General features: G+C 34.6%; 1 protein-coding gene across 1 annotated transcript; it reads right to left on the bottom strand.

Moving 5' to 3' along the window:
- Positions 1–1,003: 1,003 nt before the first annotated feature.
- Positions 1,004–20,741, bottom strand: LOC140046888 (polyunsaturated fatty acid 5-lipoxygenase-like). The gene is made up of 13 exons (XM_072091668.1): positions 20,265–20,741; positions 18,487–18,610; positions 17,876–17,920; positions 16,798–16,923; positions 8,912–9,009; positions 8,171–8,288; positions 6,380–6,475; positions 5,680–5,894; positions 5,198–5,460; positions 4,384–4,466; positions 2,851–3,024; positions 2,400–2,563; positions 1,004–1,948 (listed from the first exon to the last, which is right to left on the bottom strand). Exons 1-13 carry the CDS (start codon positions 20,633–20,635, stop codon positions 1,834–1,836), a joined length of 1,992 nt encoding a protein of 663 aa, XP_071947769.1. The 5' UTR covers positions 20,636–20,741; the 3' UTR covers positions 1,004–1,833.
- Positions 20,742–20,804: the final 63 nt, after the last annotated feature.

Genomic DNA, 20,804 nt, shown 5'->3' on the forward strand with positions numbered 1-20,804 from the left:
AAGCACTTGAAGCATATGACTCAACATAATAGGTTTCCATTGAATTATAAAGTATAAGTTTACATGTAGATTTACACGACAGAGTAGTTTTGCATTACCGGATAATTATATGTTTTGTTGTAGGCCTACCGAAATACACCCCCTAAAGTCGATATATCATGTATGGATCATCATCAGGCTACTTAACTTGTTTAAACCATTTTAATCTTTTGATTTGTGTCAATCTTCATTTTGGTGTGTTTTATTTGCATTACCGGATAATTATATGTTTTTTGTTGTACCGAAATACACCTACTAACGTCGATGTATCATGTATGGATCATCATCAGGCTACTTAACTTGTTTAAACCATTTTAATCTCACGCGAATCTTCATTTTGGTGTGTTTTATTGTGTTGTACAGTTCTCATATGTTTCTTCTAAGGGAGGTGAATAAATTTGAATTAAATTTCTTCTTTGATCGGTCATTGATCTGTCAATAGAAACACACAAAAAAATTTGTATTGCAGTAACTAATCCATGCTTACTTAAAGTGATAGAAAGGTTATACAGTAAGACTTCAAGGGTTGCTCTAGGAGTAATTATAGGCTACAAACTATAGTTTTTATATGACCCATTTACGATTGAAAAATATTACCATCATAATGGTAATATTGTTATATGTATATATTTTTCTTCCTCAACCTGTATGACATTTTAATTAATGATTTTTTTTTTACCCTGGGCATTTTTAATTTATCTTAGGACTAAAGAAAAGAAGCTTTTCTCTTATCCCAGCAATATTGTATGTAATAACAATGTAAATATATAATGTTGGATAAATGAATGTTTGCCATCATATTATATCGGTCGTTTAAGCGAAGGAATGCTTCTTTGGTTGTATCGTACCTGTATTGCAGTAATTGGGTTTATTACCACCTATTAACGACGTACTTATCTGGTCAAAATTACTGTGTAGGTGTAAAATGAACAAACGATGAAAGTAACTAAAACATAGGCTACAAATATACACGTATATCACATATGGTTCTTTGTTTTATTATTATTAACATACACCAATATTCATACTAAATTTTATTTCAGATAGCATAACGTATGTATGTTGTAATGAATACGCATCAAAACCGTTACTTAAAAGAGGCAAAAAACAAATGTTTATTTTGCACAAATACAATTTCCTTCAAAAAGTCGGTTAGCCTATATACAGTATATTATGCACGGTAGCTTAGAATTCCATAAAAATGACATCTACTTTGTTTATTCAATAGCGTAAAGTAAACCTGTCTTTTCCCTCTGTTTACGGAGCAATAGACAACCAAAGCTCTATCTACTAACAGCATCAATAGACACTATTGACATAATTCTCACTACGATGTTTAAAAATCGTTTGTTTAAAAATGGCTTGTTTATGCAATCACGAAACTTTATATTTCTCCGTTACGTCACGTCGATATTTTATAATTGATTATATGATCTTTCTAATTACACTCGCCGCTCTAAAATTATAATCGCCTATCATTTGTATTATATTTGTAGTACTACTGTATTTACAATTATGAGCAACACGGTTATAATATCAGGGCACATTTACCCATAACCAACACATGATTAATTCCCGGGTACTCTATTGCAAATCCTAAATTCGCCAAGCAGTTTATAAAAGTACTGAAATGATACATTTTTAATATGAAACATCAATTCTGGTCCGTCCAACATTAACAATGAATACCATGAATATACTGCCCTCTATAGATTTAAAACAAAGAAAGTACGATCCCTTCACACACTCGTATTTCTAAAACATTTAAATACTGTACAAATTTCGTATAGACCATTAGATACTTGTGTCATTGGGAACATTACACGGAAGCAAGACCGTGTATGGAATGTCACGTCTTCTGTTTCGCTCTTCGATGGCATGTCCTACCTTTCGGAGGTCACGCCGAAATCTAAAAAAAAAAAAAATGTTGTTGAACAGCGGTAAAAACATTTAATGGCAATGTTCTATTGCTGGTGTATGTACGTTCGTTTTAGTGACGATTCCAGTTAAAAGACCCTGGTGTCCTAATGACGATGCCGTCAATGGTATTACCTCACTATACCATAAAATCATGAAAGAAATTGCCGTTTGATTGGTTAATTACGTATCACGTGCATTACTTCTACCATGGAGGAATGAGAATGCGCGAGGATGTTGACTGACCCGCGTTCGGGTTTAGTTTATCCTGCTTTATTTTTAACATGGCTCTACCTCGTTGATATAGAGCAATCAATGTTTTAACTCGTGAAACAAACTCACAAACATCCATTATTAATTTGTATACATACCGTATATAATAGAAATCATACGCAATTATGCATGATGACGTAAACAATTGGGAAAATATAGAAATAACTTACTGCGCATGAGCAGCAACCCCAACTTCGTCGTACATACATGGAACTTCCATCTCCCCAAGCGGGCTCGTGTTTTTAATGCTAAGGAACTTCATGATAACCAACGTGCCTAAAGTCAATAATTTTGGCGGCAGTGCGTCAAGAATGTCTGCTTCGGTACGCATACTCTGTGGATAAATAATAAACACGTCATAAAAATTTCGCCATGTCTGACGGTTCACTTTTAAAGAAGCAATGTTACTTTTGGCAAAAACATAGGAGACATCCTTAAGCTCTGTCTACACTATCAAACTAGTTTGACAAAATAAGTGTGATGTGCCCAAATATGGTATTGATATGCCCAAATATGGTAGTGATATGACATCATCTTGTCCATATAGATAAATGCAAGTGGATTTAGTTGGGCTATACAAACTTCTTGCTTCTGTTTTCATTGCTTTTTCAATGCGATTACCTTGTCACGTGGTCTTTCGCCTGCAACAAACCCGCTGTACATTAGTGGAAAGGCATGTTGGTCGTATTGGTCGAAGTTCACAGCAGCATGCTGCACGCTGAGGTTAAAGATTATAGTTGACAACACGTCAATGACCTCTTTCTTTTCTGTGAACTTTCCATCACCAGGAATTCCCTATAATATAACATTAACATTTAAGTAATACATCTTTAAAAAATGACAAATGCAGTATTGTTTTCGTTTATGGGTTTTGATATTTCTTTTCGTACATAAGTTGGGGACCCCTCATGAAACGTCTTATCATAAAGTGTGACGTAAGAATTGAGCTAACTACAATTCGCTAATGCAAAAGTTTTCTGTCGAGCCGCCTGTGTAGTCAAGTGGATTAGAATATGGACTTTACCGTGTCCATGTATCGAGTTCGAATCCCATGAGCAACTTTATTTTACTTTAGGTCTATAGTGAGAGAGATTTATTAAGAGAGTTAGGTTTAGTTATATTTAGGAAGTAGTTCGGCTATCTTTAACATAAGGGGTCCCCAACTTATGTACGAAAAAAAAACATTCTCCCCAGGCAATGTGATAATTTAAACGTTTATATTGAATTCATCGGTGGTAACAAGAAACGACAATCAACACGGAAGTTATACCGATCACTGAGCTACAATGTATTGTTAAATATGTATTGTCCCTTGAAACACGAAAAATGAAGGTCAAAATATTTTTTATTCAAATTAGCCATATCAAAGTAATATTAAAGTTATTCACTTTAAGTCGAAAATTTAAGCCAAAAACAAAAAGTTTACGTAATTAACAGGTAAATTAGTTTGATTACAGTTCATCTGGAAAATTGTCGCTAGCGAAAGTAAACAAAGATTTCAAACCACGAGTATGCATTATGCATGATAGGTTAATCAGGATTGTTTACAACTCGTCAGAGTTGAGAAGGTGTTTTCACACAGATTGCAAAGAAGTTTTATGATTATGCATACAAAGAGTAGCCAAACAAGTGCTTTGCATTATGAGATATGTTTTGATCGAAAACTTTGACTGGAAGTCAAAGTTATTTTTTTAACAAAAAAAAGCATCTGTATTTCAGTTAAATGATTTTTTTTTTGACTAATTTTTGGTGAAAGTTAATAACTATTATGATACTTTAAAATGACCCACTTTTTTCGAAATCTTTTTAAAAAATTTTTTTTGGAATTTGTCAAAGGGACAATACATCTTTAACGGGTTCATTTTCAACTTGCCCTGATTTACCAAAAGTGAATTATATATATGTAGGAATTTTGTTCCCATTCCCATTCTAAACAGTCATTAACCTATAACAAGAATAGTTGTACAATGTACATTTTAAATTACAATGCTTGCTCAAGCACTAAATTGAATATATTGAGGTTTTGTGCATTCACAGTAGATTTGTCGTATATAGGGTGCACGCTGAGAGAAAGGTACCACCATATATCCAATAATAAGATAGCTACGTACACATATGCACATGCTATTTATAATTAATATATTATATTATCACCCTAAAGTAACAACCGTCCTCTGAACGAAGAGCAGCGGCAAAATCCTGTAGCTCCCAGTCATTTTTAATTGCATCCTCTTCATCTACAGAAAAAAAAACATACATTGTGTTATACCAGGGAAGCGTGAAATTCACTCTTCCTTGCTATAAGGAATTCCAGCCGAACAACTTTCTAAAATTCACACATATCCCAGGCTAAAACGATGTTGATGCTTTGGAAGTTAAAAAAACACCAAAGACAAAATTAAATTAACATTATCCATTATAATATTACACTTTCTTTTTATAACATTTATGTACAAAAGAATAGAAAGTTTACTGGGGTTAAGTTGAACTATTAAGATTTAAAAAAATCACACAGAAATCAAAAGAACACACAATCAATAGATCGATAATTATTGAATGTATGATCAATTAGAAACATTTTGCCTGCACATTGTCTTTCAAATTTATAACATTTATGTATACAAAATAATGGGAAATTTACTGGGGTAATGTGAACTATCCTAAGTTTTAAAAAATCTCACAGAACCAAAAACAACACACAATCGATAGATCGATAATTATTGAATGTATGATCAATTACAAAAGTATGTCTGTACCATGCCTTCCTTTAACATTGTACCGTACCGTACTGTTTTCTCTTAAGTTATATTCCCACTACTACAAACGCAATGCAAGGACGTAACGCAACGTAAGCGAGTCTACCAATCACAAGCGATGGAATAAATTCGAACAGCCGCTTGCCATTGGTCAACTCGTTTGCGTTGCGTCTACGTCACCGCGTTGCGTCCTAGTGGGAACCAAGCTTTACCGTAATGCGCATTGACAATTGCTCCGACGTATTTCATGATGGCTTCCCAATACAGCAACGCATCATCTCGGTAGTAATACTTCGGTAATATCTTCGGATTTTCGAGTCCTCGGGATTTTATTTGTTCGGGATACATCGAGTCACGATCAAATCTCCAATTATTCTGGAAATGTCCTTTCATCAACTGTATGCTTCCTTTCAGACCCATCTTGAAAAGACGATCAAACGCCCCGCCCTCCATTAAAAGCCGTTCAAACCCGAAGCTAAGAGGAAGAAACTACGTATCAATAAACACTAACATCACTTACTGAATACGCGGGACACTCGCGTGTCCTTATAGTTTGCCTTTAAAATATACTCATATGAAAGGAAATGGCACGAAAAGCACACGTGTGTACGTCACACCTCGATGGGTAATGACATCATAATGATTACATTATCACAATCATAAACAACAACAAATAAATAAAATGAATTCTTACTCATTTATTGCCATAACATTTTTAAAGTGCGGCAGCAAAAGTCGGTGGAGTGGATGCGACGGTGAGAGGTTCCTATGCATAGCTACTCCAGCTGATGCTGACACTAAATGTGTGTAGCATAAATGAGTACATGCCTCGTGGAATGATGCATCGGCCATGTTGAACCACATTTTGGCAAGTATCCACGTATACTTGTTATCGGTTGGAAGGAAAACCTGTTTAAAAAGTTGAAAATTAACAATAGGCTATTTAACATGTTATACGAAGTATAAAACAATATTAGATTGTTAAAACAAACATGCGTTGTGACATCTTCCGAATTAGACCACGGATACACAGCGAAAAAGCTCTCTGTAAACGCCAACGGTTATTTTTAGTTTCATACGCATTCAACAGCGGCAATAACAGGATGGATAAACTATTTTATAAGATCAAAATTACATTTAAGGCATAGGGAGTGGAGTTGAAAGAGTCATGAGTTACAACACTGACACTAGTTTAGGATTGAACCCCGGACCTTGGGATTGGAAGGCAAGTACGTTAACCACTAAGTTACAGCTCCACTACTATGAACAGGGAAGAATCTCACTCTTCCTACTTCGTTCATGGAAATACCGTGCGTTGGGAAAGTCTCCACAAAGTGGCCTACCAAAGACACTTAACCCTCTAGAATTTCTTAAATAGAACCACCTGAACTTACAGGATTGTCGTCTGCTGGTTCTTGTTCAAGTTGAATTGCAACTGGCATAAGGTCATCTGCATCATCCACAAACAACAACGCTATTGGATTGGGAATCTAATATAAAAAAATACATTAAAACTTTAAAACATTGTGGACTTTTGTGAATGTTATACATTTACGCCAGTGGCATAACGGCTATGAGCTCTCATTGGCTAAACCCAGAGGGGCATCCAGAGCGTGTGGGTGCCCTGAGCAAGAAGAAAGGCATTAAAATATGTCGAAAAGGCTAAAAACGCCCGAGGCGCCTAGCGTTGGAGGGCCACTAAAGCTTGTTTCCCACTATAACGTAACGCAAGGACGTAAACGCAACGCAAGCGTTTTAACCAATGACAAGCGAAGTTATAGACAGTTAGCAATCACAAGCGAATAAGCCATCGCTTGTGATTGGTCAATTCACTTGCGTTGCGTTACGTCCTTGTGTTGCGTCGCTAGTGGGAACCACGCTTTAGGGTTCCTAAATCAGGGCCCTCAGTCACCTGCGTAACGCCACTGCTTTACGCTGCTTCATAAGCGTAATTTCTGTTTTACATAAATAAAATAATATGGTAAGTGTATCTGGTACAGTGGAACTCGAGAAGATAAGTAGACCGGATTCAACTCGTTAATAAATAAATGTTTAAAGATTCAACAATGATAAGTGCAGTTACGTCGTTGTGTTGTAACAGGAGTAGGCCTACGTGCAATTCATAAGAGCATTCACAGGAAAGCCAAAATGGGTAGTTGAAACGGGATTGACTTGACTGGGACCGATGGTATAGGGCCGATTTGACCTGCTTGCATTCCCTTTCACGCTATTAGAAGTAACAAGTTAATTGTATTTTTTTTAGACATTAGCCATAGGACGTTAACTACTGAATTGAGAAATGCAATGTTTTTCCACACACATAATAAAGAATGAATTGTATTAACGTTTGTGGGCATTTTAGTAACCAAGTCGACCATAAATGAGTAGAAAGAGACTGAACCTTCTTGTGTTTACGATATATAATTGTGTGCTGATTCCCTTTCAAATTATATAGGGTGTCGTAAACACGAGGTCAAAAGTTTCATTGAATTTAGTATAGACCATGAATTGCTTCATGGTCGAGTACACGATTATACTTTAATTTGTATGAAAGGAGAATTTCTAGTTAGTTTTTCTCCGGTTGGTTGTATTGAAACACCAGGACTACCTTATTATTTTTAAAAAATCAAATAATGATTAAATATATAGATAAAATAAATCTGAGCAACTAATATTCGACTTATGAAGGTGGCAATGTTTGACGTCTTATCGAAGTCTCGCATAAAAAACCGACTAGTTTTGTTGGGGTCAAAACGTTAGAAAATAGCAGTAGTAGTAGTCTCATTGTAATGAGGCCTATTTACAATACAGGCCTACGTTAACACTAGACTTAGCCTAAGTTTTAAGTTGTCCTCTTTTTTATGCTGTAGTGTTAGTATTAATCGGCCTTTTGATCTTTGTCTACTGCAAACTAGTAATTCCACCTCAAGTACATGTAAAACGCAATGTGTGCCAAAATGTTTATCCTTTTACCAATATCAAGTCGAATGACTGACGTAATATTGGCTAAAAGCAGGGAAGAGTTAAATTAAATAAATAATTTAACTCTTCCCTGGCTAAAAGTAATGAAAATACAAATCAGGATAAACAGAATGCTACTGTTATTTATTACTAATTAATATGACTCATCAGTACAAACAGATCCACTAATATTGTATTGGACACTCCGACAGTGTTAAGCCTACCTCGGGAATTCCTTCAAGGTCTTTGTAATCGATATAGAAAAGCCGGTTCTGGGCTATTGCTTCCGTGATCGTTAAACCGCACAACGATGGGGTTAACATATCTTCCGTTACTGCCAATCTGTAAAATAGACAAAATACTAATAAGGATGTTCTTGAAACCTTCCTAATATCACACTGAATGTTTGATGTAAATGTTCAGATATTAACAACATTTAGATGTTGCCGGTTATTCTCACAGTACTAAATCAATATCTTAAAAGGATAAAGATTAATTTGCACTGAAACAAATAAATTCAATAATACTGGGGTTCCCTTTTTGACGTATTTAGGCTTGAAATGGTTGATTTAAAGAGAAGTTTTTTATTATTAAATTATATTATATCAATATTTATAAAGCGTCAATTCAAAGACCGAGGTACAATAGTGGTCGAAAAAATGAGTTTTGAGCAATTTTTTAAATAAGGCAACAGAAGAGCAGTGTTTAATTTGTGGGGAGAATAATAAAAGCATAACCACATCCTAATATTATATATTATCTAATAAATCTATCGACACACCTAAAAACACATCCTGTATTTGGTATTTGTATTCACTATAATTAGGTATATAGGTCTATTAGAGCCTATGGAAAAAAAATCAACGAACTGATCATTTTTTCTTCTATTATTTCTTTATAATGGTTATTTATTAAGAAAACCAGGCTATATAACATTAGTATAAGTAAACCCATCTTTAACTTACTTTTCTGGGATCTCTTTGCATATTTGAACTCGGTAAGGATTTGTACCGTTCATTATATTGTTACCAAAATGCTTATCAGACTCCCAGTTATCAAGACCCTTCATAAAAAAACAAAACATTAAAGTTATAATAGAGTCATAGCGATATAGATTTCTGGATAGCGATTCTTATTTTTTTTGTACATGCGCAGATTTTAATGTTTCTTATGAAATTTATTAAATCTATCGTATCGTAAAAAATAACCATAATAACGTGTATAGTGCAGGGATTTTTTACAAAAAGTATTAATTCACACACAATCCTGGCAATATCACAGGCAGGCCCGTAGCCAGGGTTTTTTTTTGGGGTTCGGGCGAACCCCCCCTTTTGCGCGAACCCCCCTTTTACCAGCGAACCCCCCTTGAAAAACAAAGGCCCCACTTCCAAAATCGTGCAATTAATTATCAATTATAGCAGATTTTTTGGTCATTTTACTTCTATTGACTATGTTTAAATCGATCGAATATACAGATTGTCCGATGTCAAAGTCACTGCTGAGCGTGATATCGAGAGATTGTTGAGAGATGATGGTTATAAATATGACAGAAAAATGGACTGACCAATCGCGTGCTTCGGCCGGGCTTCGGAACGCACAAGATCACGTTCAGTTCAGTTCAATCTTTTTGGGGATTTTTATTTTTTCCTGGAAATATTTTTCATTAAACCAAAGAATTTCACTGTTTAAACTTGAATAAAAATGGTGCTGAGTTAAATTGGTACGTGTACGTAGGCCTACCGTATATTTCGGTGTATAAGACGCACTTTTGACACGCAAATTTGACCTCTAAATGTAACCCTAATTAATTTAATTACCTACTAATACTTAAATTAATTAAAAATAGTGTAGGCCTACTACTCTGCAATGTAGGCCTAGCTAGTTACTCACTCCTGTCTAACCACAGTGTGGTAACAAGTTTATTGAATTTTTAGTTAAGGTAAATTGTCATCCTCGACTGTATTAATTAATATTACAGTACGCATTAGATATTCTACCCAGGCCTAGCAATACTCTCTGAACTCGCGGTTGTGTATTCTAGCAGCATGCAGCATCATCACAGCGCAACACATTTATGGAAGAGTCCATTAATTACGGTGGTGTCACATTTTATTTACACAATAACTATTTCCCTTGATCACGATGGTTTATTTTTATTACATCTCTATGTCAACAATCACATAATTTTATAATCATGTAGTCAATAGTTCGTATGTCAAGCGATATCTAAAAGAGTGTGTTGTTATTGTGTTAAGTAGCTTCCCCTAATCTTATAGTGTATATGGCCAACAGTGCTGGCCACCAGGCAAGGAGCACATGGTTAGTGCTCTCTCCTCATATTGCTGTAATGCATGCATGGAAATAGGAAAGATTTTCATATAGGCCTACCCAACATGATATTCCTGGTTCATTATCAGCCCAAAAAACTGAACATCATTTGGATTGATTTTATAATGGTCATACACACAATAAGAAGGTATATATTTAAATAATATGAAATTAAAGTTACTTAAATAGACTTAGGCTAGCCCTACCCACACAGTGCATCGTAACTGAAACAATATGGGGATTTCCCTTTTCATTGAACGTTCAGTTGAAGTAGAGACTGATTACGATGTAATAAAGGCAATCAAACAAAATTATATCATTTGATTCTAATATGTCTCAAATATCGTTATTTTATTATTAAAATACCATTGTTTTGATTGTAAAATGTTTAAATTTCGGCCTAGAAATAAGTGCGTCTTATGCATCGACTACATAAAAAATACTAATATTTCAGTCTCCGTTATGGGTGCGTCTTATACACAGGTGCGACTTGTACACCGAAATATACGGTACTATTTGTTTTTTATGTTTATAGGATAAGAAATTACTTAAGGGCCTAATATAATATACTTTTTTGCAACAATAAAGCTGTATTTCATGATCAGTACTACTAACTACTAATACTGTAGGCCTACTATATAATTTCTCTGCATAACCCAGATTTTAGTAGGTAAAAAATGTCTCTGTAAGCTTATTAAAACAACCAAAATTGCTCTGAGAGCCAAAGCTTCCAGGGCGCTTCGCCCCCTGGACCCCGACCGGGGGGCGATTTTTTTTTCGTACATAAGTTGGGGACCCCATCATGAAACGTCACAAAATAAACATGAATAATTCATCAGTTAAATTTTCTTGTTCCGTGTGCACCCAAGCGTATAGCAACAAGAAGTGATTACACAAGTGCGGTACGATTCTAGGCCTATCTCCGCTGATTTCATAATAGAATAGCGGAGTTTTGTGTGGATTGTCGAAATAATCAGCCTTTAGTTTATGGTGTTTTTAATATAGTTTATTACTAAAGAATTACGTGTTAAAATTATAGTTTCTATTGATACTATTAGGCCTAATTACTAGTCTCTAAACCCCTGTATATTCTAGTAGTAGTAGCTGTGTGGGTGTGTGTGACTTGTGTCTTTGGGCTATGTCCAATTACTACTTATAGTCAATGGGATTTAGGCTTTTAACTCACACAAATTGCAAGAAAAGGTTTTTTTGATGAAAAGTGTTCTTTAGACCCTACTGAACACATTTATCAACGTTAGGACATTTTTCGACAACAGGAAGTAGCCTAATTTGCATAATTAAAGATGGCCGCCATTTTTAATAACGTACTCTGTATCTTGGAAACCGCTAGTCACAGATACTTAATTATGGTGTCAAAATCGTTAGAATATATGTTTTTATATTCACTTTAATGAAAAAGTTTGTCCAAAAATGAATGGAAGTGCTATTTCTAACATTATTGACCTTTGACCTTGATTTATCATATCTCAGCAACCACTAATCGGAGATATACAAATTAGGGCTTAAATTGTTCAGAAACTACACATTTATATCTAGTCTAATGGCATGTTTTTGCAAAAAATGGCGGATTCTAACATTATTGACCTTTGACCTTGATTTATCATATCTTAGCAACCACTAATCTGAGAGACACACAATATGGCTCAAACTGTTAAAAAACTACATATTTATATTTAGTCTAATGGCACGTTTTTGCAAAAAATGGCCGATTCTAACATTATTGACCTTTGAACTTTGCACTACATAAAATCGCATAACTTTGAAAATATCGTACATATGAAATTATTTTTAGTGTCAAATTGTTCAGAACATACATGTTTCTATAGAGTCCAATGACACATTATGTCCAATAATGGCCTATTGTATGGTTATTAACATTTGAACTATATTTGAAAAGTCTTTAAACCCGGAATCTTCTTCATGTGGACATCCATTAGAACATGTGATTTGGCACTCTAAAATGTAAGAGTTGCAACGTTGACTTATTATGTTTAGTTTAAAGTAGGCCATGGTACATTAAATTTATAAGCATAAACTATTGCATTCATCCATAAACCGCCTACAAGTTTACACGTTTGTTTATTTTATTTCTTATCGTTTTCGCAGCTGAAGCTGATATTCATATTAAAAGCATTAAAATTGATGGTTAAAAAATGGTACAAATTAAACCACATACATTAAACATGGTACATACACAATACATTCACGTAAAAAAAGTACAAAAACAAGTTATAAAAGCTTAAAAACTATACACCACTAGTAGTCGTACTGTATATGGTTATTGAAATAAATAAATAAATTCCATAAGAAACTGAGGTTTTTACTGTATACGGCGAAAATATTGCAAGTGGTGGTCAGCCTAATTATGAGTCTCGATAGCCAATTAATTAAACTAAACTAAATATGTTGCATTAATATCGATCTTTTAAAATTCCAGTTGTCAACAATGCGTCTATTAGTAGAAAATGCCTTCTTAATAAGATTATGTTTCAACCTAAAAGAATGCCCTCAAGAGTGTGATGCTATCCTCAGCAAAATACTGTATAAACTAAATAATCTTTAGAAATTTGTTTTTTTGAATATGCCATTTAATGGCAATTTAATTTGATCAAAAAATAAATTACTAACTTGAAAAAAACGTTAATAAACCTGCAAAATGGCATGGCCTATTTAAAGTATGTACAATATATCATAAAAAAAACTACATTTTTGTTGGCTCTGTTAATAGTGTCAACACCAACTTTCTCCTGAGTAAGATGTAAGACCTAATTAAAAATGTATTAATAATCCAAACCTATAATGTATGTATATATAGTCTAATATTTTTATTTTAAAGTGAATATTTTCAGTTTTTAAATTTAATTTAAATCAACTGGTTACATGCACTTTAAATTACCACCATATTCTAAACAAGTAGTGCCAAATCACATGTTCTAATGAATGCCTACATGAAGAAGATTCCGGGTTTAAAAATCCTTTTCAAATATAGTTCAAATGTTAATAACCATACAATAGGTCATTATTGGACATAATGTGTCATTGGACTCTATAGAAACATGTATGTTTTGAATAATTTGAAACTAAAAATAATTTCATATGTACAATATTTTCAAAGTTATGCGATTTTATGTAGTGCAAAGTTCAAAGGTCAATAATGTTAGAATCGGCCATTTTTTGCAAAAACATGCCATTAGACTAAATATAAATATGTAGTTACTGAACAGTTTGAGCCATATTGTGTGTCTCTCAGATTAGTGGTTGCTAAGATATGATAAATAAAGGTCAAAGGTTAATAAAGTTAGAATCCGCCATTTTTTGCAAAAACATGCCATTAGACTGGATATAAATGTGTAGTTTCTGAACAATTTAAGCCCTAATTTGTATATCTCCGATTAGTGGTTGCTGAGATATGAGAATTCAAGGTCAAAGGTCAATAATGTTAGAAATAGCACTTCCATTCATTTTTGGACAAACTTTTTCAATAAAGTGAATATAAAAACATATATTCTAACGATTTTGACACCATAATTAAGTATTTGTGACTAGCGGTTTCCAAGATACAGAGTACGTTATTAAAAATGGCGGCCATTTTTAATTATGCAAATTAGGCTACTTCCCGTTGTCGAAAAATGTCCTAACGTTGATAAATGTGCAATTTATGTGAGAAAAGGGTCATTTTTTAGCTAAATCCCATGGACTATTAGTTTAATGTTTTGCCTAGCTGTCGATTAGCCTCGACATATTTTGCATAGTGTGGACGTGTGTGTGAAGAAGAGTGCGCGAAGGCAATCACGTGAATTGACCTAGAATCCTAGGCCTATTATTGTAGAAAGAATCGTATCGCAGTTGTTGTTCCGTGTGCACCCAAGCGTTCTTGGACATAGCCCAAAGAAAGCTTAGACCCACAAGAATAAAGAATGTGTATAATTTGTGTACTGTATTTTTTTAATTCTGCTATCAATTATCAAACAATATGCAATGTACTCAAAGGAACTTTAAAAATGCGCGTATATGAACACATGAGATGGGAAGATTTGACCCACGAGAATAAAAAATGTATTTTTGTGTAATGTTTATTGTTTAATTTTGCTGACTTATTACTCGGATTGTGTCATACCAAAGATAGTGTAACTATCTTTGGTCATACAGTACCTAACACACACACACGTCACACACATCCACACAGCTACTACTAGAATAGACATGGGTTTAGAGACTAATAATTAGGCCTAATAGTATTAATAGAAACTATAATTTTAACACGTAATTCTTTAGTAATAAATTATATTAAAAACACCATAAACTAAAGGCCGATTATTTCGACAATCCACACAAAACGCCGCTATTCTTCAACAGCGGAGATAGGCCTAGAATCGTACCGCACTTGTGTAATCACTTCTTGTTGCTATACGCTTGGGTGCACACGGAACAAGAGAATTTAACTGATGAATTATTCATGTTTATTTTGTGACGTTTCATGAGGGGGTCCCCAACTTATGTACGAAAAAAAAAATCGCGACCGGGGGCCCTTGGCGGCCCGCGATTTTTTTTTTCGTACATAAGTTGGGGACCCCCTCATGAAACGTCACAAAATAAACATGAATAATTCATCAGTTAAATTTGTTGTTCCGTGTGCACCCAAGCGTATAGCAACAAGAAGCGATTACACAACTGCGATACGATACTTTCTACAGTAGGCCTAGGTAAGTCAATTCACGCGATTGCCTTCGCGCACTCTTCTTCACACAAAATGTGTCGAGTCGAGGCTAATCGACAGCTAGGCAAGACATTAAACTAAGTAGTAATTCATTGGACATAGCCCAAAGAAAGCTTAGACCCACAAGAATAAAGAATGTGTATAATTTGTGTACTGTATTTTTTTTTTTATTCTGCTATTTTATTATCAAACAATGCATGTACTCAAAGGAACTTTAAAAATGCGCGTATATGAACACATGAGATGGGAAGATTAGACCCACGAGAATAAAAAATGTATTTTTGTGTAATGTTTATTGTTTAATTTTGTTGACTTATTACTCGGATTGTGTCATACCTATAACACACACACACACACAGCTCTACTAGAATAGACATATGTCTAGAGACTAATAATTAGGCCTAGGCCTAATAGTATTAATAGAAACTATAATTTTAACACGTAATTCTTTAGTAAATTATATTAAAAACACTATCATAAACTAAAGGCTGATTATTTCGACAATCCACACAAAACGCCGCTATTCTTCTATGAAACAACAACAACAGCGCGGAGATAGGCCTAGAATCGTACCGCACTTCTTGTGTAATCACTTCTTGTTGCTATACGCTTGGGTGCACACGGAACAAGAACATTTAACTAATGAATTATTCATGTTTATTTTGTGACGTTTCATGAGGGGGTCCCCAACTTATGTACGAAAAAAAAAATCGCTGGCGGCCCCCTGGCCCCCAGCCTACAGTTGCTCACTGCGCTCGCAAAATACTTGGTGTCAAGAAAACCCCCCTCTGATGCATTCTGGCTACGGGCCTGACAGGTCTAGACCCACTCGCATAAATGGTGCGAAGAATTTTCTGTGTGAAAGGGGAGTAATTATCATATTAGAACAGGAAATTGGAAAAATATACACAAACATTATAAAGTTTACATTACAAATTTATGATCGCTGTGGATAAAGGCGAATTACTTCCCTAATCGGGGTTTCAACGTAAATACAACCGACATGTTTACTACTAAAGGATGTGTAATTGAAGTTAAAAGGAAGCGTAAACATTTATTAATAATTTCCAATTTGACCAGTTTTTAGAGGCATTTTTCCATATATTATCTTCTATCTTTCCATATATATGTATACATCCAACAGGACAATAACTCATTTTAAAATCGAATAACATTTGAAAATATGATCATAAAAATATTTTAAAAGTATTATAATAAATAAGCACTATAGTAAAGTTAGGTTTGCGGTATACCACGTGTTTCAAAGAGAAAAATGGTTTACCGGAAGCCAAACTTTGGTTTGATTCTACGAATAGAGTTTGGACTATACTTTTGGTTATTTAGGCTATTCATATATATATTTCGTTCTGTGTTTTATTTGTTTTCAATGTAAGGTACGATGAAGGTCAATAAAGAATTGAATTCGTATAAATTAAAATAACATTGCGAAACAGGCACATTTGCAACAATTGAAATTCTGAAAATAATTACCAGTAGCATTGACAGACAATGTATTGTATAACAACACGTATTCATAATGTATCCATGGCACTATCATTTTCTTAGATTATGTATGCAAGTAATAATAATAATTAGGTGTCGTAATATTTTATGATGTATGCTGTATCAATACCTATGAAACTAATCGGCGTTGTGTCATAAAACCTCTTGTTATAGTCCTTGGTAGAAAATCAATGAAGACTATTAAACAGTCCTTTTACAGGGTTAGTTATTTTTTAACGACAACTTGTATTGATATTTTTCAATAAATTATTCATGTATTACCCTTGGTACGTCGAACCCGAATTTGTATAGGTCCGTGAGATGAGAAATGCTGAGGAATTCCTTTGTTGTGTGTTTAATCAGAAGGACTTGTAGCTTGAGGTTCTTCAATGTACTCTCTTTCCAATTCTATTGAAGATAGCAAAAGAATAAATAAAATGCGATACACTCATACTGGAAACAAATTTTTAGATGGGGTACAGTAATGGATCTAGTATGGAGCTGTTTAATACTGTAGCTCCATAGTTCAAGTAATCATGTTTTGAAATATAAATATCCGATATGAATATTTACGAAACGAAAGAATATTTGATACAAAAGGGAAGTAAACAATTATTATTATTATCGTAAAATGAAGTAGCTGGAGATAGTCATCTGATAGATGATTTTGAAGTTCATTATGTCAGGGCAATCTAACAACAGGGATGCTGAGCTCCGGAGATCAAAGAGTTTATCTGTGGCTGCGACACAATTAGATCCACGCGCATTACCAGACACCGTGCGCCGCGGAGAATATGTACATTAGTACAGTACTGTGGTATTTGTCGGAGCCAGACATAAGGTCAAAGGGCTGTTACGAGTTCCTATCTTGGCAATGCGAGCTCAGTCTCCTGTTGTGAAATTGCCTGGGTTATATTTAATTTGCTGCACTTTATTGTCCATGATAGTGAACGGTTTTACAGTCTCAATAATGAATGAAAGGCATTTTGCACTATTAATTAGTTGTTATTTTGTATTACCGTATATCACTATAGAAAGTAGATAACTGTTTATTAAACCACAATATGAATAGGTCATAAAAAGGTATCCAGTTGTGTCATCCTGGTTAGGAAAATTAAATGTTAACAAAGTTCGAATGTACAAGTACATTTCGTTGTTAATGTTAGATTTCCTTGGTTAACACTGTTGAGATGATGTAAATGCCATTGTTTCATTATCTCTTCAATAATTGGAAAAATGTCAAAATGCTTTAGTTTTAGGTTTCAGGTTTCATTGGATGTTCTTGGGAATTTCCCTAATTTCGAAAGTTTTCTGTGGTCTTGCAAATGATATAGAGGATGTAACGGAAATCCATACTTACATCATATTCCGGGTGGAATTTTTCGTCCGTTGGTAACAATTTCACCTAAAATAAAAATATAAATTTAGTATTACTTCCTTGTTCGGAGAAAGATGTGGTACAACTTCCCGCCACCACCTGAATATGCCATTAAATTTGAGATTATTTGTACAAACGCTATGTTTGGGGAAAGTGTTTGTTATTGTAGCAACCATCTTGTCATAGCAACTTCCTGCTATAAAGGGAAGGTGAACTCTTCTCTGCTGTTTATGTAACGTTTTTTTTTTTTTTGTAGTTTTCATTTCAGTTTTTATTTCAATACTCTTAAGGTCAACTCAGACAGCGTCGTACGTATAATTATAACGAGGTCCGACGAGTCTTCTCGTCGTCGGGAGGAAATTAAACATGTTTTAAGTTCTCGCGCGCGACGACCTAAAAACTACGCCTGGCGCAAACTCAAGACGAATCGTCCCTTCGGGATTCAACTCAGCAGCGCCGACGAGTCAAGGCGTTTCGTCGGGCTTAATCGCGCGACGTTGTCTGAGTTGACCTTTAGACAACCCAATAGGCTTACAAATAGGCCTAAAATAAATGTAAATAATACCTAAACTCAATAAAAATGAATTTCAAACCTGTCTCGGTATTCCCGGTTCATCGGTAGAAAATTGGTATAACTGTCTCTTTTTGGATAACTCTTTTTCACGTTGCTCTTTTTCTTTAGAATGTTGTGGAATGCAACAGTCATTTCGTTGAAATCTGTAATCAATACAAACATAGGCCTGTAATGTTAACACATTTAAAAGCTGGTTTCCACTAGACAAATCTTACATTCCTGAAATGAATGCGATACTTTTTTTTCGCATAAAAAAATAAATGGAAATATGAATAAAGATACGCTTCAACGCGTAGTGGAAAACAAGCTTTAGGAATCAGATATTGTTTTTAATATTATGTGTTACAGAAACAAAATAATACGACAAAGGATTGGAAAAATATGATTGATTTATTATCTAATATATATACAGCAATCGTATTAATATATTAACCTTAACCCAATTAAAATACCGCAATAAGTGTTATCGTATTAAACCATCCGATTTAGTGGATTAAGAACTGTACTTTTATTGTTGTTATTTATAAGCTAGTTTGGTTTTCTTCCAGATTCGGTTGGAATAAAGCGTTTATTATGACTTGCTATATTAGGCCTATGATATACCTACTTTTAACTTGCTTGGCCAACGCCTGCTCGAATGATCCGTCGCGTGTGTGATTAAAAATTAAGCTTTAGAGTACGTAGGCCTACTTGCGCTGCGCCCTACACAGTGAAATAACAAACATTTTGTCCCGGGACATTGGGTACAATAAACGAAAGGAATTAGTTAGTTGGGGGCGCCATTCGGGAGATTTCTAATTTTGTCGACAAAATACAATTTTTGTCGACAAAATACAATTTTTGTCGACAAAATACAATTTTTGTCGACAAAATTAGTGATGTCCCGAACGGCGCCCCGTAATTAGTAACATGATCTACAAAATATGTATGCTACGTACTGTGTTCATTGAATTTGAACAATATAGAATTAAAATACCCGAATCTCAGAGCATTTTGTCTCCTGACAATTTATATTTTTAGAGCGACTTAGCCGATATAGGCCTATATTAATTATTCCCCCATCAATTGCTTCATTCAAAGCTAGATATTGATTTCATTTTTGTTTCCATAAAACTAAAAAAATGTTTTCTGATTTTATTCAAGACAGACCACAATGCAAAACAGGTTTTTTTTTACCTGATTGTGTAATCCTGTATAAAGATGTTTTAACATCTAAAAATAAATAAATATATATACTCATGATATTAATCACGGCTATTTTACTACATTTACTATAGTAGCTGAAGTGCAATCAACTATTGTCAGGGTTTAACATTCGGTTGGGTCTCATCTCGAGGGCCTACACATATGCTAAAAACCGTATTAGAATGTCAATTTTCTGTGTAAAAAAACGAGAATAACAATGTATATAAGTAAGTATAGTAAAGCATATTAGTACTGCAAGTGATATAATTTGGACCAGGGTAGGGAGGGTCTCTACTTGAAAGTTAAGCCTACGTGCAGTTTATAGGTTGCCAATTAAATGAAGCGGTCTGTGCGAATCCGGTTTAAGGATGCAAAGAACAAAATGCTGTAATACAATGATTCAAGGTCAGCCTCTCAATTACCTGCATCGCAGGCCTACCCTCCAAACAGGTTTACAGGTCAATACATTGTTGTTCAACCGATTTATGCCGATAAACGTTAAACACGTTAGTAGGCCTATGCCTTTGACGTGAAGTTCTAATCATGGTATTTAATACCTCCATGTGCTAATGTTATGCTTTTATTAAATCTTACGTAATAAAGTAGACCCACCTTAACTTTCCGTCGGCGGCACGAATCCAACGGTTCAGCGGGAACTGAAATAAATCCTCCTCTCCCTTGACAACGGAGACCCACTCTGCATACCAATCATCCTTTATCCGATCTTTACCCTTATTCCAAATATCAATTGCAACAACATCACCGAAACTCGTACTTAAGCCCTTGACATTAAACACGTCTGTCTGTCCACGTTCTAGATCATCGTGTAACCGCGTATCTAGTTTGATTTTAGGCGATGCTTCTCCGTTCTTGTTGTACAACACGACGTAGACGTTAGCGTCAGTTCCTCCGTGAGGACGATCGCCAGTCTTGGCTATAACCGTGTAACAACTGTCTTTTCTCTTGCTCAAATCGTTTCCCATGTTTGGTACAGGTTTAAATGGTGTATAGTACACAGTTTAATCCGACGTGAGGTTAAGAGTCGTTAAAGTCCTATAGTACTTCCTATTCAAACGAGAATACAATAGAATATAGTCGTACGGAAGTATATTGGTAAGCCAAGTGTGAAGAATGTAACAGGTATGTGACGTC

The sequence above is a fragment of the Antedon mediterranea genome, chromosome 1, assembly GCF_964355755.1.
Source record: "Antedon mediterranea chromosome 1, ecAntMedi1.1, whole genome shotgun sequence".
Lineage (NCBI taxonomy): Eukaryota > Metazoa > Echinodermata > Crinoidea > Comatulida > Antedonidae > Antedon > Antedon mediterranea.